Here is a 26,457-nt window from a genome sequence, read left to right on the forward strand (position 1 = left end):
AGTCCCTGGTCTTGAAGTTTACTGATCAATTTTTGAGAAGATGATGGTGTTGAATGCCAAACTATAGTCAATAATGAGCCTCCTGATGTACGCATCTTTGCTGTCCAGGGGTTCTAGGGCTTTGTGTAGAGCCAGTGAGATGGCATCTGCTGTAGATCTATTGCTACAGTAGGTGAATTGGAATGGATCCCTGTCACCGCACAGACAGAACACCAGCCTTTCAAAACACTTAGTCACCATTGATGTGAGCACCACTGGTCATTTAGATCAGTTGCCACACTCTTCTTGGGCACCGGTACGATTGATGCCCGTTTGAAACAGGTGGGTACCGCACTCAGCCAGAGTGAGATGTTGAAGATATCTGGGGAATACATTGGCAATTTGGTCAGCACAGATTTGGATAGTTCTCAGTGTAAAACTTTGGCCGACGTTGGACAACCTTGATATTTGGACTTAATTTAGTTGCAACTGTGAAAGTTTAGAGTTTGATGCAATTGTTTCTTTAAAATAAAAGCAAGAAAAAAAAGATCAGACAAAAACAGAACTACCAGGGAAACCAGAAAATTCAACCTGCATCCCATTTTGTCGGGCACAATTGAGAATTCTTCTCCAGCTAAGAATTAGTTCAGTTCCCAGGAATCAATAACCACCATTTTATAAAAGGGCAATAATAGTTCCTTGTATTTGGGTGTAATCATATCCCCAAGGCCAACAACAGAGATGATTGCAAAGCTGGATTTGGCAGAGCTTTGTGGAATCCGTCACAGAAAAGTAAATCATATCGTCTTGACGGACCAGTAAAGCAAATTAAAACTGCAAGACATTTCACATTAAAACGCAGAACGGTAGAAATGCTCATGTCAAACAGCGTACTTTATATAAAGATATTGGAAAAGTTACATACCCAACGTTTCAGGCTTGAGCCCTTCGTCAAGGTATAAGCAAATGTAGGCAGGTGCCTGAATTAAAAAGGTGGGGAGGGGCAGGGGGAGGAACACCGACCCACGGTTCAGAGGTAACAGGTTTGCCAGAATAGACCTGAATACCAAGATAGTGGTGTCTATGATCGGCAACAGCCACGAGGGGTTACGGACTCGGAAGACTGGTGCAGGGCACCTGAAAAGGAGGAGACCATTCCCTGTTGGGAGTAGGAGAAGCAGAGATGGCTCACATGATGGGGACTACGGTGGTGGATCAGTGAACACACAGGCGGCGAGCGGGCTGTTGGCGACTAGAGGTGAGGAAGCCATACGGGCTATTGGTCGAGGACTGCTGGAGACTGGTGCAAGACTGGCTGAAGGGGGCACCAGGGATCAGAACTGGGATGCAAGAGTGTGCTGATTGTGTCGGAGGCTCGGATCTGGAGCTCAGGCAGCTGATGGTTTGGACTGGACTCTTGTGCGGCAGGAGCGCTGGAGGCGAAACCATGGACTCACGATGACTCTGAGGGCACTTTTGCTTCCCCTTCTCTGAGGTGCATTGGGCAATTTCTGCCAATGGCGAATCGGTCTACCTTACAGTAGGCGAAGACAAATTTTGTGTGATATTGCACTGTTTTTAATTATACGACAGTAAATTGAATCTTGTTTTTCATTTTGCAATCCCTTGAGATTACTGATATCCTGGTTACACTTGAGCTGTGGATTACATCTCTGAATGAATTCTTCAAAGGTGGAGCAGTCATTGCACACAATCTGCTTCTCAATCCTGACGGGCTAAGGTCTCGGTCCAACGGTAGCGGATCTACAATGACTGGTGACCAAGCTTTGCTGCACAGAATTAGCAGCCAAAGCTCACTCGGAATGCGCACGCTCATACTATTTCTTTAAGACAAACAAGGGGGCGATTTTTCATTTTTAAAAGAAAAATAATGATTCAGCGCCGTAGAAGGCCCTTACAGGCCATTGAGCTCATGTTGTTCATGTGGGGGTTCAAATCAAGCCCATAGACTGGTCAAATGGCCCACACTCGCACGCGAAGGTTTCTTCCAGTGGGACTCAGAGCCTTTGACGAAAGAAGCCTTTTACACTGCCCTTAAACGACGGGAATTACCTGCCTTTTAACTGCTTCACTTACCTGTGTGAATGCAACAAACGCGGAATGAGGGGTGATTTTCATCCTGGTACTTACCCACCAAGGTAGGTAGTATCACAGACGATGCATGTCGCATCGGCTCCCGTGTAAAAGGCTTACCCACCTTCCCGGGACACTGCAGGTCCCGCCTCCTTTTGACCTGGGATGCAGGGTCCCTGTGTAAAAGGGCGCACTGACCTTTTCTTGGTTTCAGTGTGAACGACCCGTCCTGGCTTTAAACCAGGGTCATTCACCCGCCAATTAAATGGGATCACTGTGTAAAAAGGATATAGGATTTAATCAATTGTCAGAATTCTCAGCTTTATAATGGGGGACAGCATCTCCTACTGGACAGGGAGTTTTCTGCAACAATACGTTCAACAGAACAAAAGATGGATTCCAAAGACCACAAGATACATCTGCAGGCTGGCTAAAATTTTTTTAAATTATACACATCCCATTGTTGGCTTGCGCTGTCTGCAAGATGGATAAATGATACAGTAGAAGTCCAAAAATCCAGATGCCAGAAATCCAGGCCTCTCGGGAATCCGGGCCTCTCGGGAATCCGGGCCTCTCGGGAATCCGGGCCTCTCGGGAATCCGGGCCTCTCGGGAATCCGGGCCTCTCGGGAATCCGGGCCTCTTGAAAACTCTCAAACATTTTAAATTCAGCTGGCTTTTGTGTCTGTGCATACATGCATGCATGGCTGATAGATGCACAGAAGTCGTGGAAATGAACAGATAAATATGTAATTTTTTTGTACTTTGTATTTCACATGAAAAAAATGTTTTGTTAATAAAACTATCAAAATGTCGCAGTTCATCTCTTCTCTACTCTCCTTAGACTTGAATTTTAAATGTACTGCCCAAGAATCCGGACCGACCCAATCCCCGAGCAGTCCGGATTTTAGGTCTTTCTAGATTTACCGTTTCTAGATTTAGTTCTCAGTGATGCATAAAGCAATAAATCCAAGGTCATTCAGCCCAGCAAGAGAATTCGGTTTAAATGTAAGCCAGGTGACTGAACAGCTGTTAATTCTAGATGTTGCGGTTCTACATCCAAAGTACGTGAGTAGGAGCTGAGGCCAGAAATGGGCCACGTATCAAGGTTTTCTATTGTAGTAAAACACAAAAGTCTGCAGTACACAACGCTGGAGAAACTCAGCAAGTCAAACAGTCCTTTATACAGCAAAGATAATGCTACTTAACCAGCATTTTGAGCTTGAGCCCTTCATCATAGTGTGAAAATAAAGTAGGCAGGTGCCCAAATGAAATGGTGGGGGGGCGGGCCAGGGAGAGGAGCACAGTCCCACAGGAAAGAGGATAAGGGTGGGAGCGCTGCCATGCGAGTATTTCTGACTCAAAGTCCCCAGACTGTACACCAGTATTAGTATCTTAGCTGGTTCCATGTCCTTTACTGGCTCCATATGTGTCGGACTGTCCCCCAAAGGGGCCGGCTCGAATCTTTATACGGGCCGGTGATTGACAGCCGGCAGTTGGGGCCAGGTCGCCCCCTGCAGTCGGCTGGTAGGAGTGGTGCAGTGTAGTGGTTGTATCTCAAAGGAAGGGAGGGAGGGGAGGCTCTGTGAATGGAGAGAGAAGAGGGCGGGGAGATAGAGGGAAGAAGAAAAAGGGAAAAGGAGGGAAGAGAGATCGAAAAGTGGGCTAGCAGAAACTGGAGAAGCTGATGATAATGCCATCTGATTGTTTGCTATTGGTGCAAATTCAGTTAAACAATGAAGTTAATTAAATAAATGTATTCATGTGGTCATTTTTGGGATGCGAGTGTTGCTGGTCAGGCCAACATTTATCGTCCTCTCCTAGTTTCCCTGGAGAGAACACTAGTGGTGGAGGGTGAGTAACATTAAATGCCTGGGGGACACCATCTCCATGGAACTGTCCTCGACCCATCACGTGGATGCCACTGGGAAGAAAGCACGTCAGCGCCTCTACTTCCTCTGGAGTTTGCAGAGGTTCAGCGTGACATCGTAAACCCTGCCAAACTTCTGCAGCAGGCGTGCTGACCGGCTGCATCACGGCCTGGTACGGGGGTACCAATACCATCCTCTCTCCCCGAGTGAAAAATCCTGCAAAAGGCAGTGAAGTCAGCCCAGGACTTCACAAGCAAAAAAACTTTCCCCACCGTCGAGAACATCCCCATGGAACATTGCCGTCAGAGGGCAGCAGCGATCATCCAGGATCCAACACCCTCGGTACGCTTTGAACGGTGGGAGGGAACCGGGAGGCCCCGGGGAAAAACCCATGCAGACCAACAGGGACAACGCACAAACTCACTACAGAGAGGGCAGAATTCGAACCCCGGTCCCGATGGTTGGCCCTGTAAAGGTTTTGGGCTAAAATGCATAGCAGAGCAAGACACAAAGATTGTCAGGATGAAACGACCACAGGAAAACCAAGTACTCAACCTACGTGCAAAATCCCCAGTGTCTGGAATTATGGGGATTGCAGATGCCGGATGTGAGAATTTTCCGGATGGCTGAGATACACTCTTACAATGCCCAACTGATACACCTGCATTAAGAACAAACATTTAAAAGACAACAGTGCAAAATGTAACTTGAAAAAAATCCTTATTGCAGTCCTTAATTATGTAATGTTACTTTAATCAGGTCATTTCCGTAACTTACAAAATTTAACTTTATATTCAAATCCCAATCACCGGCGCTGAAGCATTGCGCTGGCCTTGCTGCCATCATAACTAACCCCCCCCCCTCCCCCTCACCAAGTTTCCAGATAAAGCCTCACACTAATAGATAGACTCTGGATAGGCAGGGATAAGGAGACACTTTGGGAGAGTGGCTCTAGCAGCGAGTGCCATCGGCTGGCTCTTCATCCCAGTACCATTTTATTTAAACACAACTTTATTCAAATGCTGTTCCGCTGGCAGAACATTCCTCCCATCTTCACCAAGAGGGTACGCGTTGCTTTGGAGAACATGGACAATTTTAAACTTCAATTTTCAATTTAATCTTATTCATTCAAATTTGATGTATTTCCTTGATTTTTTTTCTTTGCCGGTTACTTGTGGTTTTCCAGTTGCTTGAATTCCCGATACCAAGGATTTTACTGCATTCTTTTGATGGTAGGCTGCTTCCTTAGAAATCCTCAGTTATCCAAAATGCTTTTGGAGCCAAACTGATGTGACGGGTGGAAAAAAAAAATTTGGAATTTTGGGAAAACCGAGTAGAATTTAGAGTTTTGGATTTAGCTCATTCTTGTTCAGGTTGCTTTTTTGGGGTGAGAATTAAACATTATTTTGTGCTTTGTTGTTTGTTGTTGTTTAAATACTGTTACAAGTAATTTGCTGTTGCTACTGGGCGGTGTTTAAAAAGTGACCAGCTCCACCATTGTGAGCCCAGATCCCTCAATTCGCCTTGTAGGGTTCGACTCTGGGGAAGCAGAGGACTGTTGCAAGCCACCAGAAAAGGATAACAGAACCCCACACCCACCAACATATGAGAAGGCTGCGCTATGTGGTCCTGTGAGGTAGGACTAATCTCATTCACAGAGTAGGAGCATTGGAAAGTTTTAATTCAAAAGAAACCACCGTCGGTGCCTTTAACAGGTCATTTAATGCTGGACAGAGCTGGCAGCATTCTGACCGGATGGCTGGACCCCGCGGGGGGAGCGCTGTCTACTGCTCCCTGTAGCACTGCCGCCAGTCCAACATATTCTCTGAGCTCATTCTCATCCAGCTGCTGAGGAGTGGCGATAGAAAAGTCACAGTTTTTTTTTAAAAATTGACTGTTTATGCAGGAAACCCTTAAAGGCATTGCTTGGAGTGCAACTTGTTTTGTTCTCAGAGCAGCTTAAGTTTCTTTCAGGTGGAATAGCTGGGAGAATGCGGCTCCGGAGCCGGCTGCGGGTGTGCGCGAAGTAACATTCCAGTGGCAGCGCTGAAGGCGCTGCTCTGGCATCCGAAAGGTCCGCAGCGGGGAGAAGCACCGCGGAGCAAACGCCGGCTCCAGTCAGCTGAGGCCGTGGTCCTGCCCGCTTTCAGGTGCCTGGGGGGAGCGCTCGGAAGCAGAGAATACACCTACCCGAGGAAGGGTGGGGTAAGTACTCCCTGGGTCAGGGTTCTCCGCTTTTAGGTGGCTTCCCAACAGCCGCATTCGGGTATTTGAAGGCAGCTTTACATTGGGGTATTCTGGCCGCCTGAAAGTGGCTTTAGATTACATGCCGCTGAAGTACAGGTTTTCTTGTCAATTCTGAAGTGCAGTTTGATCACATAATTTAATGGACACAGTTCACACTTGTACGTAGCACCTTAAATGTGGGTATAAAAAGAAACTGGGGATTGTGACTGTCAATTGCAAAATGATGGAAATTGAGGATTCGAGAGGCCAGAATTGTTGGAGAGCAGAGTTCTGAGAGACGCATCAAAAATCGTGAGGCTCCAATATATTCCCCCCTCTATAAACAGATGGGGAGTTTAGAATAGGGAGTTACCGGTCCAAGGACCAAATGTTGTTCAGTGGGAAGTGGTGAATAGGGAGGCATGAATTGAGTTAGGGGCAACGAGAGCTTTGAAGATGACTCATGCACAGGATGCAAGTGGTGTCAATCAATCAAATATTGAAATAGCCGAGCTAACTAGGTGTGGATGCAGGGATTCACCAGATGATCTATAAATCTCAATGGAATATTTATCATCTTCAAGAGAAACTTGTCTCATTCTTTACCCACTGAAGTCCTTGATTTTTTAAACTCACCTCAAAACATTCTCCTTACCTCTGTAATCTTGTTCAGTTCCAGGTCTCTCAGATTTCTGTTCTCTCTCCTGGGTGGCACGGTTGGTGTAACGGTGAGCGCAATGCTGTCCAGCACCAGCGATCGGGACTGGCCAGGGGTTTGATTCCCACGCTGTAAGGAGTTTGAACATTCACGCAGACAAGTGGAGAGTTTTCTCTGGGGGCTCCGGTTTCCTCCCACTGTCGATTAATTGGGGGTAAATTGGGCGGCATGGGCTCGTGGGTTGAAATGGCCTGTTACTGTATTGTGTGTTTAAAAATTAAATCATTTAAACTTCTTTTGGATCCAAATCAATGAACTGTTCCTTTACATCATTGCAGTGTCTGAGGGATGAATGTCGATTAGGCAAATATGGGGGGGGTTGAAAGAGAAAACACCCGTGGTCCTCCGCCAATTGTGGCCCAAGAACTTTGTGCGTTCCTAAAGAAAGTGAGGCTTCACATTTTATCCGAAGGACTTGGTATCGTACTGCGGCGTCTGGGTGAACGATGCAATCAAATACACTTTCTTGGCAACAATGCACAGAATTAAATTCTCTGGCCAAAGGCCGCCAACCTGGGGTATAATTAGCAGGAACTTTCTGCATTAAAAAGGCAAGCCTGTCAATCTCTAATCACATTAACAAATCTTATGCAAGTTTGCTTTTATGATTTTTGGTCAAAATAATTATATTTATTGGGAGTGGTGATGGAAGCTGGGATTAAAGTGTAGCTGGGAGCTGAGGAAAGAGTGCATGAAGTCAGGGAGAGCCTACTCCTGCATTATTTATGTTCTTAGCAGTACAAATACCACGTATACTATTTAATATTAGTTTTTTGGACCAATTTTTCAGGTCAAATTTTGGGGGTGGGGGATTGATTTAAAAAAAAATACACAGGTTGCACTTTTGACCGCATCAAGACGTCGTGAGCTCGGATGGCTGGGGCCAGGTGGTAAGTCCGCGGTCTGGGTGTCAGTTGGGCCGGCGGCTGGGTCCTAGGAGAGAGTCTGTAGCTGGGGCGTCAGGAGCTCGGATGGGCGGTCAAGGCAGAGGAGAGAGTCTGCGGCCAGGGTGCTGGGAGCTCGGATGGGTCAGCGGTCGGGGCCAAAAATAAGGTTGGGTGTAGGGGGGGGGCAGCAAATTTTACAAGGGTCATGGGGAAAAAAATGATTTTTGGGACAAAAAGGAGATGGGGAGTGGGGAGGGTTGACTTTTACACAGGATTGACTATGGCATAATTAGTATTCTGGTTCAGCCAAAATGAAAGTTGCAATACCATCGCAGAATCTGTAGAAAACACTTTACTTTCAGACCTTTCCACATACAGAACATCACTGATTAATGAGAAGACAAAAGTAAAATAAATATACATAAAAAAAACAAGTGCCATAAAAGAGTTACAGTAGTCTTTGATAAATACACAACTATTTGAGATACAGTGAGATGTACAAAATATCACATTTAAAATTTTACATCATTTACAATAAAGTTGTCGAGGAAGAAAAAGTTTTTTTTTTAAAAAAAGGAAAAAATCCCACTGGCTGGCCAGAGGAGAGTTAAACCCTGTCCCACTGTGCAAAACAAGACCCCAGTCATGCAATTTCTAAAGTTTTGCATTGATTTTGTTTGAATAATTCTTTTTAAAAAACAAGTTATTTTTCCAAAATGATTTTGCATTTGGTCAACTGTGGATGGAGACTGATCTCTCCATTTTTGGCTGGGGGAGGGGGTTGGGTGAAATCGTATGGACGAATAGGGTGAAAAGCCAAAAGTTGAAATGCAGTTTGTTAAACACTGCTAAACAAGAACACTGCTACAAAATAATTGAACTTTACTCCCAATTTTAGTATGGCTGGAATTAAAACTTTCAAAAATGTTACAGGAATTAAAACTTTTTGTGGGGTGCTATTTGATAACTACATTTATCTGAACCATGATCGACTCTCAAAATTAGACCATAATGCTATCCCAAAACCAATCTGATTTTGGAAATGAGGAGGGAAGAATCTATCAACCATTCTTGTAATTTCTTACAGAATGAGAATTGGACGAGATCTCTCACTAGCCCTCTTTAACCTGGCCAGAACCTATGGCACTCAGGAACAATGAGTGATTTGCAACTAGTCTGACAAGAGCACTTTGGACTGCATGCAACCAATATCAATCACTGGACAAAATTCTTTCCACCACATCCATGCTGGCCACCACTTAAATAATCACAGAACATTTAATTTTACCCAATACATGTTCAGAAGCCCTGAAGGGATCATGGTCCCGAATACCAACCAAAAATGTACACTGCAAATTTCATTTATGCTTCGGCCAAACAGATGGCAGCATACAAGAGTCCATCGTTGACATTTCGGGAAAGCAGTAAACGGAGAGAGTACTTTTCCACAAAGTGTTAGTTATCATTTCTCTACCACAGGCCACCTGCTTTACAAGGGAAATTTGAGAAAGGGCAATTCCGAAAGATTGCACCTTTATAAAATAATGAGGCTCCTGCCACGATGCTCAGAATGGAACCAACGTAATCTACAAAAACAAATCATGGTTCCATAAAAGGGCCCATTCATAAAGAATGACAATCAAGAATGTTGATATTTAGATTGTCCTCAGTTTTCCATTATAAGGTGAATTTGAACTTTGAGAGGCTGTCACCCAAATTGTGTGCTTTTACGATGAGAAAGGAATTTTGGGGGGAAAAAAATTACTGACCGGTTCCCCCTTCTTTACTATTAATATTTCATAGATGATTGTTTTGTTAAAACACATGAAACCACCCCAGGTCAATGCCAAAGAAAGAACTGGTAATAAGACTGCCAAGTAATAGTAAACAATTAGGATTTAAAAAAAATGGAATTCTTAACTCCAAAAATTTAAAAGTCTAGTATACCAAAATCCCTAGGGTATCTAAAATTACCTGCTTGCAAATAAAATCAGTCCTGTCACCATTGATTGTGAAGTTAGGTGATCCTGACTGCTTGCAACATTATCAACCAGGTTTTGCAGGAAAGGGCCAATGTTGGGAAATGAAAAATAAATTTCCCAACTGCATTCCTTCCAAATACACATTTAGATAGGGTCCATTCTTAACATTGCTTCAACATTCACTTCTCTGTGCACAGACTGAGCTGGTGTGCTCAACTACAATAAGCAAAACAAAAAAATGGAACGACAGTGGGACTTCCAGGCATATTGTCAACAGGAATTTAGATGTGGTACACAGATTTTAAGCTGAAAGCCTGCGACTCAAAAAGTATGCCCTGTACAGTAGGAGTGTCCAAACTAAGGTCCAGGAGGCAATTTAGTTTTGCCATGTTGCTTGGATTTCTGTAGGTTTGGTAAAGTTGGTGGTTGGAACTGTTGGACTTACTGACAAATCCTAAATCAAGCAGGTAGTAGCAACAGCAGGTGAAGGTAAAAAGCAAAAAGAAATTCTCCAGCCCCAAGGAATCACCCAAATATACCATCAAGCCCAAAAACTTGGACATTCCTGTTGTACAGTATTTAGCACTGAATGTATTAGAATAGTACACTTTTTACAATATAAATGAATTGAAACATATTTAAAATCATCAGTTTTTGAACTGTATTTGTTATGTCTTTTTTTGCTTCCTAGGTCGCTACATGGCTCGATTATACTTTGTTAAATTCCACATGAAGGGAATGTTAGTCTTGAAATAAACAAAAGGATAATATCACCTTGAGGTGTTTGTTCACATTTATAGAAATAACTGGAAGGCTACAGTTGCTAATTTTGCTTAGCTTGCAATATAATATAATACTTCCCTCAATACTCCCTCCTTGAATATTGCAATCCTGTCTTGGTGAATAGATAACATTCAACATCTTTGCAGTCAAGACCTGACTGGCCATTTGATTTTCAGAGAAGTCAAGGGGTTGCATCATAGCAAGACTGATCACACCGTCCCCTAAAGTTTACACAAGTGCTTTCCCCAGTTGGAATCAGCCATACTGAAAATAAAAGCGAGTCATGCGGCCAAAGGACTGAGCCCAACAACATTTCAATTCCCCACTGAGCCAGGAGAGGGAGCAAATATACTAAAAATGCTTCTGGCGGGATTCCAGTAATACCTGCCCACTTTGATCTGCTTCACCCAATTCACCTTGTAGCCTGCAATCGTGCAATGCCACTGGCGTTATTTTGAGGCCTTTGCACAAATGACTCTTCCAGCACCTGCAAATGGTATCAACGGGAAAGCCACCTGTGATCTGCTAAGAAAAAGGACATTCCTAGCCTATACAGTTTGGCGACAAACTGAGATTCTGAGGAAGTCCAAAGTATTAAACCCTACTAACAAAGTAATAATACCAAACGGATATCAAACAATCTACAACCAACTAAGCCTGAGAAAGCCAGAAGCAATTAAAACGTGAGAGGGCGCCTCATGGGTATTACTGACCCCTGAATTTTATTGATAGTATTCGCTATTTAGTTATAACAGTTTAATTTCAGAAACACTGACTAGTAATGAATTGTTATTGTGGATGCAGAAATTACTTATTCTCCTTGTTGACTGAGTACTGACCACCTTGTTAATTAACTATGTGATTTAAAAAGTATGACGATGGGAGGTTGCCATTGTTTACCCAGTGCAATCCATAGTATTTTCTTCCCCTTTTCCTCCTCTCTGAAGGCATGCCCATGTTAAGGTCAGAGTTCCATTTGCAGCCATCACCTGAGTGTAAGCCTGCATAGTGAGTGCTGGCAAGCTATTTCGCTGTGGAAAAGCACTGAAATTGATCCTATCCTGTAGGAGCACCTTTGTTCCTGACCGCCAGTCAGGGGATCGGGAGAAGCACAATTTCTGTACAATGTCTCAGGGACCAGCAAAAGAACGAAAATTAGATATTATCAAAACTGCTCGACTTCCTCGCTTGCCTGATACATGAGTATTCTTTGGGTCTAGGAAGAAAGGAGCTGATGGCAAGACCAAGAGGTGATGGTCAACCATCTTCTTATAACATGATTACAGTTTAGTACACCTGAATCACTTGGCTAGTTAATTTGAAAGGACTGTTGGGAGCAATCATTTCCTTTGAAGAATTTTAGCAAGTCAAATGTGCAATTGCTCGAATCCAGTAGCTTTTAGGGCCATAGTCCCTGCTACAATTTATTTTAAAATTCCAGAATTAGTGAACTGAATTTAAATTCCTCAGATGCAGTGGCAAGATCTGATTTTTAAGTCTATGGGCATTTCAATACTTTACATCAATTAAAAGAAATAAAGTTGGAACTTGTTAAATTGGTTTGGTTGTTTGTCAGGGAAGTGGAAAAGGAGCGAATGGTACCGAATCCTTGGAAGGATCTAAATGTGGTCCCTGCAAAAAAAAAGAGCATTTGGGAACTACCCCTGCCCCCCCACTCCACTCCGAAGCTCTTCCGAGAGACTCAACAATTGTTGACCAAGTTGGTCAGAGAAACTTTTGTCTCTGTTTCTATTCAGAATGCAAGATTAATATAGAAAGTGAGGTACATCAGTGGCAAAATGGGCAGTTTAAGATGAAAATATACTGATCGATAGATGCAAATGTACAAGTGGGAACAGTCGTCTGACTGTTTCTTATAATTTATCATGCCCCATTCTTGATTGAACTGTGTAGACATCTGTACTGACATATTTTCCTTCTGATGAGCAATTCCTTCCAGAATAGTAAATACAGAATCCAGGTCAGGTTCTACTACTCCCTCTTGAGGCCTACCTTCCTTAAACACAGCCTCTAAAGTAAATTCCTAGACCACCAGTCACTACAACGGGCTAGCGCAACTGTCCTTGCTCGGCCGACCCACCCGCGTGCATCATGCCCCATTCTTAATGCAAGGCTGCATAATTTTGGGAACAGTAAAATTGTGAGCTGAGTTTGGATGAAGGGAGACAGAATCTGAAGTGCACGAGCTGAAGGCATTTCCTTGCTTCAATAAAGATTTCAGTAATTATGTTACATTTTCTCCACTGAAATGAAAATTACATGGGATAAAGACTGGGTTAGAATTTCTTTCAAGATGAAAAAAAAAATCAATAATCCCACTCAAAAATTGATTAAAGGCAATTAAATTATAAAAAAAAATGTTCCCCATCTCCCAACTGAATACTGGCAGATGCCACATTAATACCATTTGGAGGGTTCATAATGTCCTTGCTGGAATTCTGGGCAACCTCCACTGCAAATTTAACTTTTAAATACTTCAGCATTTTTGCCACGGTGATGTGCATCCTAAGGAGGTCGCCATTTTCTGAGGTGTTGCCAAAATTAACAGGCTCGTAAGCCACTATTTCCTTACTCTTCAGAATATAGCACATTGTATCACCCTTAGCAAATGGTTACTTTCCATCTGCAAGCCTCGGTGGTGATGGCAGAAGACTAATTGAACATGGGACAACATGTCAAACTCAATTCTGCTCTCACCTGACATCTACTGATTCCTTCTTCTACCAGGGGATGACAGGGCTCCTTTTACCAGCAAATTAAGCAAATGCAGCCTGATCTAATCTACTGCCTCCTTGTTCTACTGGCTCAAAGGTGGAGGTTTGATTTCATGAGAGAAATTATTGCAATTAAACAGTATGAATTGTGGCTCGGCTTCCTTTATGGTGGGTACCGTATATGCCAGTGTATAGGACAATCCTCTAAACTTAAAAACTTACATCTTATATAAAAAAAAATTCGGATCGTCCTATACACCAGATCTAAAAATCTGCACCTTGCCTTCTTCCCGCTGGCTCCAACACAATCTTGTGCATACCCTGTCTCAGCGCTCCTCCGCTGGTCCGACTGTTGTCTGCTCTGGACAAACTTTAAACAGCTTGTAACAGGAGATGACAGAGGTTTATTTTAAAATATGCAAATAAAATTAAAACCTTTACATGATAATTTATTAAAATATTGTGATTTGATTCTAACTGCATCCACTGGTCAACAATAAGGGCCAGATTTTTTTTTGGGGGGGGGGGGCTGAAAAAAGTACCTTACACAAAAGGTATCGCTAAAAACCTACATTTTAGGTGAAAAATCTGGGGTTGTCCTATATGACGTAACAGGCTGTTAAAGCCTCTATAGACCTGAAGGAAGCCGGATGAGCGGATGAACCCCGCGGAGAAGCGCTGAGACTTCGCTGATAACTAACGGGGCATGTGCGAGGTTGCATCGGAGCCAGTGGGAAGATGGCAGCGTTGTTGAGACTTTGAAGTCAGCATACAGATTTTGGACCCTGATTTTAAGGTGAAATTTTTAAGTTTTGAGGATCGTCCAATACACCAGCATATACAGTATTTTCCTATTAGCATAACTTCAGTGATGGCTCCACAAAGGAAATTTCCCCATGCTAATTAAGAAAAGATTCACTGAATTCATTCTGCTGTGCATCTGGGCCAGCATGGTCACAAGTTTAATCTCTGGCCCTTGCTGGGTTTGCTAACTTAAACTCAATTAACCAATGCACAGTAGTCAATAAGCCAATAAGCTGATTTTTTAAAAAATGAGTAAAGGTTAAGTTGCTTTTGACAGATCTCACCACAAGAGACATTCACACATCAGGGACAACGCCAGAAAGAGCAGTAGGCTGGATGTCAAAAGGTCTGAGTAACATATTACTCAAATTCCAAGCTTTCAGTCTTCAAAGCAATTGTTAGCAAAATTATATGAAAATGGCAAATCAGAAACACTCCAAATTAAATTGCCTAAGTCAGACAAGAAGGTACACTGATTTGCAAAATCTACCCCATTGTGTTAACAGAGTACATTCAACACCGTCGGACTAAGTGATCCTCAGATGAGGGGAGAGGTGGTCACAAGCCACCCAAGCTGTGTGTTATTACAGTTGTATTCTCGTATGCCCAACCTTTGTCCTCTCCTGGTTTTTCCCTCACATAATTCCCAGAGTTTGTGGAGAAGGCAGAGAAAATAAAGTTGCTCTCCTGCATTCTCCTTGTCTATGATATATTGGTACTTCCTAAGTATCTGGGAAAAGAAAATAACCATTGAGGTATCAGGCTGCATTAAAAAAAAGTAGTCCAACCGTTAAAAAAATAATTTAGCAAAGCGCAAAACTTGTTCTTGCACCTTTTTATGGTTTGACCCAGACCTCTGCTACATTTTCTACTCAATTCACACAGCCCACTATTGGGTACCCATACAAAATTTACCATTTTGCTTTCTAAAAGTTTAAAACTTTAATATGTTCTGCAGAAAGGTCAGTAAACACACGCTCAGAAAAGGTTCAAAATGCAAACCCTGAGCAATGTTGAGAAAAATGTGGATGGGGGCACAACGCAGGACCATGAACCCAGGACCGTTAATTTCAAGGCTGGAGGCAAATCATCTTCATTCACCAATTCAAGGCAACCATTCTAAGAGGAATGTGGGATCAACCCTTGTAGATGAGCAGAAACCAGTCTGTGAAAGGAACAAGATGTAAATTAAAAGGGAAAGAGTAACCGGATTCCTATTACATATTACTTTACAAGTTGTATTTTTATACAGTAAAACCCTTGTTATCCAGAATTCAAGCAACCAGCAAAAAAAAAAAAAACCGCAGAAAATAAATAGGTAAAAAAATATATGGATGTTTAAAAGTGCCGTATCTTTCCAATCACGCAACATGCAATCTCAAGCATCTGGAAAGTTCACTTATCCGGCATCTACCAACCGCTATAAGTGCCGGACGGATATCAGGGATTTTACTGTAAATCACAAAACACTTATTTTACTTTCAGCCACCAGGTGGCAGAAGCGGGCTATTCAAACAGTGTAAACAAGAAATCCGCAGAATCTGGGGTCTAGCGGAGAAACTCAGCAGGTCATGCACAGAAAGCAAACGACAGTCGTCATTTCAGATTGGAGCCCTTCAGGGTGCTGAAGTTCAGGCAGACACCCGAATAAAGTGATATCAAAGAGGAGACAGGGGAAGAGGGCAGAGGGTTAAGAGGTCTCTGACAGAACATGGAACGCTACAGCACAGTACAGGCCCTTCGGCCGATGTAGAGCCGACCTATATATTCTCACAAAAAAAAATGAAACTCTTCCCACCCTATAACTCTCTATTTTTCTTTCATCCATGTGCCTGCCTAAGAGTCTCTTAAATGCCCCTAATGTTTCAGCCTCCACCACCACCGCCCCTGACAAGGCACTCCAGGCACCCACATCTGTGTGAAAAACTTACCCAGGATGTCTCCCCTAAACTTTCTTCCCTCCATTTGCTTTCAGTGAACGTGTGCAAGGACACCCAGGATTTCCTAATCTATAAGAGATGTAGAAGAGAGACCTCCCTCCAGCTTCCCAGCCCCTTAAATCTGTTGGAGTTGTCTCTCAGCCTTCTTCCCCCAGCTTTCCCTTCTTCCCCCTCCCATCTGCATCCGCTCATCACCTTTGCCTGTGCTCCTTCCCCCCTTCTCCCCATCTTCTTATATGGTGGCTGCCTGATTTTCAACATTTCTGGTCAAATGAACTGTCAAATGCCTTCTATGGATCCTGTGTGACCTGCTGAATCTCTCCAGTACTTTTGTATATTATTCAAATTGTGTACTGGGATTTTTTTAAAATCACAATCATCATTTTTTAAAAAAAAAACGGTTCCACCTTTTGTGGCAGGGCAAAGTGTTAATGGGAAATGGCCACTTCTACTGTTGTAGCTTTGTTACTTTGCCAAAGTCGAATCGAAGCATTTTCAGCAAATACTGCATTGACACTTTTGACAGGAAAGTACCTTTTCCCCTCCAAAGGGTAAAATAGAGGGCAAAAGATATAAGCAATTCGAAGCATTACTAAAGAGAAGTAGAGAGGGTCCTTCCATCCAAAGAACTGTGAACTTAGAGCCTCTGCAGTTTTATAGACTTAGGTATAGGAACAAAGTAGCAGACCAAGACTTTAGAGGTCATATTAACCCAATTGCTAGCATGAACGTGGACAAAACAACCTCCTCGTGTGCTGTAAATATGTGTGACCAGGACAATCCAGTTGTGTCATGTAAAAGTGCAAAGCAATTGCCAACAGGGCGAATGCATCCTTGCCTGAACCTTACATGGGATACAGTGGCAGGTGCGTTAAATCATTTCAGCTTGAAATTCCTGACCCTATCCCAGTGTGATATGGTTGCTGCAGAGAAATGGATTGGAGGTCAATCGACAGGACTATTAGAGCAGCAGAGAGAATCACTGGAGTCTCCCTCACTTCCCATCGATGTGATTTACTAGGATAGTTGTCTGAAGAGGGCGAGTAAAATCAAAGAGGACCCCTTCCACCTTGCACACAGCATCTTTCAGCTGTTCCTGTCAGGAAAGAGACACAGGAATATTAGAGCCAGTACCAGCTTCTTCCCACGGGCAGTGAGAACGCTGAATGCCCAAAGGAACTGCTCACACTGACCCACCGAGACTCCCCTATTAATGAAACAATATTTATTTTGAAATGTGTATTCGTCCTGTGCACACATTATTTGTCTGTATGTGGGTTATGTCTGCATAATTTACACTGAGGACCGGAGAACGTTGTTTCGTTGGGTTTTACTTGTGCAATCAGTTGAGAAACTTGAACTTCATCTACAGAAAAAAAAAGCAGAGTTGCAGGAAACTTGGATATTGCTTGTATCATGTCAGGGGAGATCAGATAATGTGTAGTTTCAGTCTCAAATATAGATTCCTTGCTAGTTAAACCTTTTAGTAGTTTGCTCAAATGCATTGGGCCACTACTTCCCCAACCACCCCTCAAACAGAATGAATCAATCATTACTTTACAAAGTTCTTTTCCATTCACAGGCGGAAGCTCACCTGCTCAGAGGAATGAGACCAGGAGGTTTTTGCTGTGTCATACAAACACTTTAGCGAGGGCGTCTGCTCCCGCGCTAGCGATGTAGGCTTTGCTTGGGTGGAAGGTGACATCGTGGATTGCTTCATCATATTTCTTCCGGTGTGCTGTAATTTCCTGAACACAAGTCTTATTGTCTAGGTTCCAAAGACGTATCGAGCAGTCATGACCTATGCAATCAAGTAGATGGGGAAATTTAAACCTGCAAATTTTACAGCAGCGACACCCTCTTCAAGCAATTGCAGAACGTCCATCATTGTTCACGACGCTCCAAAGTTCTTCACAGCCAATAAAATGCCATCGATATTTCAGCCAATTTTCACACGGCAAGGTCCCACAGAACAGCAAAATGGTAAATGACTGTTTACACCCTCTAGAGCAGCCATTTGTAATTTTTTTTTATTGGCTCCCCCCACCCCAGGACTCTGCTCTGTTTATGGGCCCCCTCCTTCCCTCTGAAGCAGTCGTTTTGGTTTATTTCATTCTTCTCCCGTACCGATGACATAAAATGAACTATTAAAATTATTTATGCTGTGCTTTTTCTCTGCCATCAAATTTCTGAATGGACAATGAACCATACACTACCTCACTTTGCCTCTTCTTTTGTACTCAATTTAATTATTTAAAAAAATGTAATTTCAAGCAATTTTGCACAGGGTTGTAAAGCGACAAATCTCGTGACACATAAGACCATTAAGAGACAGGAGCAGATTCAGCCCACCAAGTTTGCCCCACCATTCAAATCATAGCTGGTGTATTCTTCTTTTCAACCCATTCTACTGTCTTCTCCCCGTGACCTTTGACAATCTTACTAATCAAAAACCTATATACCTCAGCATTAAATCTACCCAATGATCTGGTCTCCACAGCTGTGTGTTGCAGCAACTTCCACAGATTCACCACCCTATGGCTGAAGAAACCTCCGTTCCTGTTCATCCTTTTATTCTGACAATAAATTTTGATCATAAATTCTAAATACACTCTACCAGGAAATTTACTTAACTAACATTTAAGAAACACCAACTTGGGAGGGGGGGGGGGGGGAACCACTGTCTTATAGGTAGCTTATAATGGGAAAATACTGAAAACTACTTTTGAAAAATATAGAGAGCACACATGCAACAGCTGATATATCTGAAAGGCAGCGTGGCACAATTCTTTGATGCCAACAGTTGTTTAATGCCAGAGATAATTCCTGTATCCTTGCCTTTAGCACAACTCCTCTTACTTAAGGCAGTGAAGGAATCAATTTAAACCAACATGATTTTTAAAATTTTGCTAATCTTGAATTTCAAGCAAAACTCCCCCCACCTCCGGCCCCCAAATAAACCCCTGGTATCTGGAATTGAACCGGCAGCCTCAAGCAACTGGCAAAAGAAAATGGAGGAAAATATGCAGCGACGGTTAAATGTTTCCAAAGAACGTTATTGAATGAAGATCTACCGGGACCAATGCCTGAAGAGGGCGCACAAAATCAGTGAACCGGTGCGGACTCGAAAGGCCAACGTGGCCTGTTTCCGCTCCGTTAATGGTTATATGGTTAATATGACTGAAAGTATAGTAAAATGCTTTAAGGTTTATATATTCATGGAAGTGAAGTTTGTTCAGTGTAAATACAGTTTAGCATTTTTGTCTTTCAAACTGTTTATTCTTAAAACAGGTGTAAGTTGATGTGCTGGAGGCAAATCCATGGACACAGCGTCTTTGAGGGGAGTCTTTAGCTTCTCTTTCTCTGGCTGTAAGAGGTGCTTTCAGCAATTTCTGCCAATGGCAAATCGGTCTGCCTTAAACAAATTTTGTGTAATATTGCAAAAAATGTTTCAAGAGAGCATACAGATGGGGTAGTTCAGTTGGAGTAGCGGTTAGTACAACGCTAATGAATGTCTGTAAGGAGTTTGTACGTTCTCCCCATGTCTGAGTGGGTTTTCTACGGGGGCTCCAGTTTCCTCCCACCTTTCAAAAATGTACCAGGGTGTAGGTTAATGGGGTGCAACTTGGGCAGCGCAGACTCCGAGCCGGATTGGCCGCTACAGTGCTGTACATCTAAATTTTTTAAAATTTATTATCTTTGAGTGGTTCTGGAGTAGTTTATGGTTGCAATAGGTTGGCACAGGAGGTACAATTGGCACATAGCAGTTAGCGCAACACCATTACGGCACCAACGATTTGGACCGGTTCGAATCCCACGCTGACTGTAAGGAGTTTGCACGTTCTCCCTGTGTCTGTTTGGGTTTTCCCTGGGGGGAGCTCTGGTTTCCTCTCACCACTCACAATGTACCAGGGTTGTAGGTTAATTGGGTAGCACGGACTCATTGGCCGAAGTGGTCTGTTATCATGCTGAATGTCTACATTTAAATATTAAAAATTTAAAGTTAAAATTTATAGTTTTCGAAGGTTCAAGAGGCTGATAGTTATTGGGGGAAAAAAAAATTAAATGTCCTTTGGGTGGTACTTACTTCCAGACATCAGGAAAACTCCATTGGGATCTACTGCGAGAGAGGTGACTGCATCCAAGTGTGCAACCATTGAATGGGTCAGTTTTCCTAAAAAGGTAGATTAAAGAATATCACAGACGAGAAAGAGGACGCTCTATTCAGCTCACTTCCCAATGTCCTTGTCACACTATTCCTAAATCTATATTACGCTCAGGGTCTCACCAATGTTTGTTAGGTTTTTCTTCATCCTTCCCTGATTTCCCAAGAGAATCAACTCAATTCATTGATGCAAACCATTAATAATTGGAATAGCAATCAGGTGCGTACAAGTTAAGGTTACAAATCATGTCAAGGCAAGCACTGGGCAATCAAAATGACATAAGCACTTCAATATTGAATCCCACACGATCAAAACCTTCAAAAGTTGGATGCTATGACTAGGAGGAAAGGAAAGCTATAAGTTTCTAATGAAGTACAAATCAAATGCTCCTCCTACACATCTTTATTTGCTCGAGTTGGACAATATTCAGCTTCTGTGGGGTCAATCACCTCATTCGTATAGTTTTAAAATTTTGCAATTAATGCATTTCCCCACAGACACTTGTTGTTAATGTACATCTCATTCCAATCTTTCTACCCATTTCAATAAGTGTAAGAGGTGGAAGGTAAACATGCCGTTGACCTTGTTCTATCGGTCAATAAGATTATAGCCAATTCAGTGCCTCAAACGTTTTTCAACACAATGCCTAGGACCTCCAGATTCTCTTTACATGCTAAGATCTATCAGCCTTAGTTTTCAAAAGATTCAATGATGAAGCTCCACAACCTTTTGAGGTAGAACATTTCATGATTTACAATACAGGGAAAGCAATTTCTTTTTCTCACAGTCCACAAGACTATATCCTGATTCCATTTTCTCTCGACCAGGGGTCTCCAAGTTGGTCAATATTGACACCTGAGGGATGATGGGTCTATCCAAGGGGGTTGATAATGGTTGGGGGGGGGGGGGGGGGAAAGAGGTAGATTGAACTTTTGCAGTGGAAAGTAGGAGCGGATCAATGAAAAATAAGGCCAATGGCAGTGGTGGCCAACCTCTCACGAGAGTGACTCGTGATGGCTCCCATGTTGAATTTGGCTTCAGCCTTTGAATAAGTTGAGCAAACGGGAGGATGGACAGAGCATAGAAGAAAGATGTGTGTTCTTTGCACCTTTAGTAGTGCCACCCACCTCACCCCAGCCCCGTTGGGATTCCATGCCTTGGGGGTCAATGAGGGATCATATTCCATGAAGGAGGTTGATCATCTAAAAAGTTAAGGGACTCTTGTTCTTAGACCAATCTGGAATCTATCCATCCCTTTCAGAATCTTGAGGGCTTCAATAAGATCACGTCTTCTTCCCAACAGCAAGTGTCTGATTAAGGACGACAACTGTACCATACTGAACAATTTTATCTCATTAAACCCTTTAAGAACCAACGCGAGTATTTTTTTTTTTACCCGTCTTATTGTCAAAGAAGCGAATACATCTGTCGTCATGTGCAGTGATGGTGATTGGCAGTTTGGGATGAGCGACAATCCTGTTAATCTGATTAGCAGCTATAAAAAAAGAGGGAAAAAAATTTATCCAAACATTTTCTTATTTAATTCTTATCAAGATCCAGAGGCCATGCTAAATCAATTCCACTTTGATTATTTTTCCCCTAACCTACACTAACGTGTAATTTACAATAACAAATTACCACAAGCACATCTTTCAAATATTGGATGAACATGGAGCGTGTGGCAGATTCTGTCAAAGAATTGTCCAAATAAACTCCACACAGACAGCACTGAAGATCAAGATTGAATCTGGGTTCCTGGAATGTGCAATTCTTAAAACTGCACCACTGTCTTGTCCATCAACACTAAATTAACAAGCAAATAACAACATTTTGCATTCCAAATTTTAAACAATGAGTTGCACCTCAGACTAGATTTATTTTTAAATTTGAAGTTTTCTTATGAAAATTGCGTTCACTTTTGAGAAATGGGAATAAATATTATGTTGTAGTGGGCCAACACAGCACGGCCACATGAACTGTTGCCGGTGCAGTTCTGTGGGTGTGCAGAACCATAATACGGGCGCTGCATCTGATGTAGCGGCCCGAGCGGGCGCACAACGCGGTGATGCAAACTGTCGCCGGCACAGTTCTGCGGGCGTGTGGAACCCTAATGCGGACATCTGCCTAATCACCGAATGGACCACACGCGAGGGATACCGAGTGCCGAGGAATGGCACGTTGAGCTGTTGCGTCTCCTGCCGAAAGGCGTGGAACACTCACAAGGCTAAATTTAAATGTGCCGGTCCCGTGGATCGCAGCAATCTCATAGTGACATCCCACCTTGTCCTGTGGAGCCCGGGACACACAGTATATAAAAGAAGCCTGTAAACCCTGAATAAAGCAGTCTTGAGTTGACCTCTCTGGCGGGTGTTTGTATTTCTTTAGTAGCTCTACCATAGTAGCTGCTACAATGCAGTTTATAATTTAAGAGAGACTGGAGGTCAAAAGATCACCATTCTCTCCTCAAAATGCAGCCGCTTCTCCCTTGTATGTCACCAAAATTAATTTATGGAATTTGTTGCCCATTGAAGCAGTGGAGACGACCTCAGTAAATCTATTTAAGACAAGGTTGGATAGATTTTTACATAGATGGGGAAATTAGGGATATGGGAAAAAGGCAGGTAGGTGGAGATGAGCCTATCATCAGATCAGATCAGCTGTGATCTCATTGAAAGGCAGAGCAGGCTTGATGGACCGAATTACCTAACATTTTTTAGGTGGACATGCTTTACAAACCTGCCTACAAAGGAGAAAAAGTACTACAGGTGCCTAACTCTTTATTCGGGACTCCAAACACCAGCACCCCACCCCCCCCCGCCCAAATGGACTGCCATTTTAAAATTATTCCGAAATTCAGAAGATTCCGAACAAAGGCAGGTGTCCAGTCCTGATGGTCCCGGATAAAAGGTTAGGCATCTGTACAAAAATAAATGCAAAAAGCAACTTTAAGGTAAGAGGGCAACCTCCACTTATAGTAAGGGCAGCACCTCCTTGTAGGATTCCCATTTCTTCACGCTTCCAGTCAACTTACCATTGTCTGACGTTTTAGATTCCAGCGTGATCACTGGCTGCAATGTTTCCAAATCATAGATGACCACATCCCCACTAGTGAAAGAGGTCACAGCATGTGCAGGTTCACTCAAGAAGGCCACGGAGGTCGGAATCCCATTTTCTGGAAAATTAAATAAATTCTGAATTTTAAAACAAAATAAAGAAAAATCCTATTCATTTAGCAAATGGCAGAAATTATAATTGTTTTTTAAAAATCCCAAATTCAAGCAACTGACAAAAAGATAATCTCAGAAAATAAATGAGCAAAAATTACAAATGGTTACATTGGCACCACTTAGTGGTTAGTTGACGCAATCTCAACAACTGGCAAATTCACTTATCCGGCATCTACCAATCGCCGTAGGTGCTGGATACCGGGGGTTTTAACCTACCAGTCCCCATACGTCTTTGAAAGGTGGGAGGAAACCGGAGCACCAGGAGAAAATTCACGCAGACACAGGAATAATGCACAAACTCTTCACAGACAGCGCTGGATTCGAACCCAGGTTCCAGGCACTGTACAGACGTTGTGCTAACTGGAAAGCTTATATTTACCCTGCCGTCCAGAATTCTAGAATCGCAAGTGGCGAAGTGAGTCTTTAAGCCACTTAAAAGACAGTGCTATTAAGGTGAGCAAAACTGAACTGGGGTGCTGTTGCACTTGTGTTAACCCATGGGTTAAGAATGGGGAGAGGTGGCAGATTACATTGCTGTCTGCAAAGACAAGAAGATAAATCACGGAAACAGGGCCCTCATATTACTGAGCATATTCCAAAGATCAAGCACCTGTTTTTTTTAAACACTATTCCTAATTTAACCCATTTTATTCTCACCTAATATTCCTACTGACATCCCCTTCTACCCCAGATTCTCCTTCCCATCCTGACACTTTGGGGCAATTTGCAGAGGTAAATTAACCTGCACATTTTTGGGATGTGGAAGGAAACCTGATCATCTAGAGCAGGGGCGTCAAACTCAAATTCATCGAGGGCCAAAATTAAAAACTTGGACTAAGTCGAGGGCCGAACTAAATATTTATTGAAAACTTTCAACAACATCTGCATGTTTTCTCTCAACATATGTAATGTTAAACTTTTTCTTATTAAAATAAATGTTTAATAATAGTTTTGGTTAAACTCTTTCCATAAGAAGCATTAACAAATAAGAAATAAAATATTCAATAAATAATATTTCTCTCTAGCCTTTAAGCCAAGGGTCGCACGTTGCCGAGAAGCATGCCAGGGAGCGGAGGTCTGCAGGGAGCCCTCCCCAGCCCAGCCAGCAAACCCGAGCGGCATCCCCCCCTCCCTGCCCCCTCTCCCTCCTCCGCCTGCCAATAACCCAAGGAGTCCCCGCTGATCTCGCCATCTCACCGGGAGAGCGGTGTAACTCGTCCGCGACCTCCACCCCAGCGGAAAGTCCGATGCCCAGCAGCACCCGCCCACAGATGAAGCTCAAGGAGACGCGGAGGTGACCCACCACGTCCAGCCACATGGAGCTAGGCGGCGGGTCCGTTGTAGCTAGGCGGCGCTGTGACTATCTAATTAACGTTCCCGTTAACTATATCGGTGACTGCTGTGCCTGCTGTGGAAGTGCTAAAAACTACTATGGTAGCGCCTGCTACTGTGCACGTGCTATACTGGCGCGGCGGCCAGCGGGCCAACTCTAATATATATTTAATATGATCTTGCGGGCCAAATATAATTATATCGCGGGCCAAATTTGGCCCGCGGGCCAGAGTTTGACATGTGTGATCTAGATTATGACCACACAGACACAGGGAGGACCATGTAAACACAGAAGTGGCTGCTCTCCCATGAGCATCATTGTGCCCTGCCAAGGCTACAAGAATAACAAATTTGGCAAGTTATCAGAAGATTGCTCAACCCAAAAGGGCCACCTTCCAATAAAGAATGGCACAGCATTATGAACGAAGGGAATAAAGATTGAAAAATGAACATTCTAGCTCAGTGGCTCTCAGCCTTTTTTCTTTCCACTCACATCCCACTTTAAGGCCAATCGGTGCTCTGTGATGAGTAAGGGATCGCTTAAGGTGGGATGTGAGTGGGATGGGAAGGTTGAGATTCACTGCTCTCGATCCAATTGTTACTGAAATATTTTGCTTGAGAAAAATGGTCATTGGCCCATTTCCTTTGGAGTTCTGAAACCCTGCACATAACGAGTCCATGAGGGACGATCAAAACAGTGGTTTTCAAACCTTTCTTTCCGCCATCATCCCACCTAATTGCTCCCCCACACCCCACTTCGCAATCAATGGAAGAGATGCTGGTGTTTGCCCACAATTCCTTCTTTCACTCACCCTTTTCTCTGTTGTATGTACTAACACATGCTGGATTCACTGACGCATCCCACAACCTGACTGTTCCATCCGCTGAACACGAAATCAGACGATTCTTCAGGGTACTAAATGCAAGCCCCCATATCGTATCTGTATGACCATTTAATGTTCGGGACAGAATGCTGTCATCTGTAAAGAAAACAGGTTCAATCTGTCAAAAGGTGAGCTTCATCACAGAACAACCGAACAGGGACTGAAAGGCCGTCGGTGACTCAAGGCGAGGAACCCACGCAGGGTGTGGGCTGCTGGCGACTGCCATCAAGAGACTCGCACCAGGCTACGGACTGCTGGAGATTGGCTGAAGGGGTTCCAGGTATCGGAACAGAGATGCAAGAGGGTGCTGGAGGCTTCCTGATCTTGTCCGAGGTTCAGATCTGGAGCTCGGGTTGCTGGACCGAAGGCTGTGTGACTACGGGAGCGGTGGAGGTGAATCCATCAACACTCAGTGACTCTGGTGGGGTGGGGGGGGGGGGGAAGACTCTCTTTTGCTTCTCTTTCACTGACTGTAAGCGGCCGGACAATTTCTGCTGATGGCAACTCTCAGTCTACGTTACAGTAGACTAAGGGAAGTTTCATGCAATATTACATTTTGTTTTTATCACGTGGAAGTAATTTTTGTGCCACATAATACGAACTATCTCAAAAAAGGAGAGCCTAACCACCTATCCTGGCATTCAATAGCATTAACACGGAGCCATCAAGTCAACTGAAGTCGACAGGTACCACGAATACAAAAGCAGTTCAAAAGGCAGCGTACTCTGCAGCAATCGACTCACTGCCCGACATCCCAAAGGATTCACAGCATTAGGAGCATAATAAATTATTGTCCATGGCCTGATCAAGTGTAGCTCCAACCACACACA

General features: G+C 43.3%; 1 protein-coding gene across 3 annotated transcripts in view; it reads right to left on the minus strand.

The window, feature by feature from the left end:
• Nucleotides 1–8,108: 8,108 nt before the first annotated feature.
• Nucleotides 8,109–26,457, minus strand: part of LOC138748391 (striatin-3-like) — a 55,205-nt gene continuing 36,856 nt past the window's right edge. Inside the window, exons 13-18 of one of the 3 annotated variants that reach the window (XM_069908509.1) lie at nucleotides 25,556–25,723; nucleotides 23,216–23,356; nucleotides 21,581–21,679; nucleotides 20,106–20,192; nucleotides 17,613–17,819; nucleotides 8,109–15,243 (exon numbers count right to left, since the gene is read on the minus strand). In XM_069908509.1, the coding sequence (XP_069764610.1) occupies nucleotides 17,650–17,819; nucleotides 20,106–20,192; nucleotides 21,581–21,679; nucleotides 23,216–23,356; nucleotides 25,556–25,723 (665 nt within the window). In that variant the 3' untranslated portion in view covers nucleotides 8,109–15,243; nucleotides 17,613–17,649. Of the gene's footprint in view, nucleotides 15,244–17,612; nucleotides 17,820–18,970; nucleotides 19,995–20,105; nucleotides 20,193–21,580; nucleotides 21,680–23,215; nucleotides 23,357–25,555; nucleotides 25,724–26,457 lie in introns of those variants that run through there. The other 2 variants (XM_069908508.1, XM_069908507.1) reach the window with 2 other exon arrangements.

The sequence above is a fragment of the Narcine bancroftii genome, chromosome 13 (genome assembly GCF_036971445.1).
Source record: "Narcine bancroftii isolate sNarBan1 chromosome 13, sNarBan1.hap1, whole genome shotgun sequence".
In the NCBI taxonomy this organism is placed as follows: Eukaryota; Metazoa; Chordata; class Chondrichthyes; order Torpediniformes; family Narcinidae; genus Narcine; species Narcine bancroftii.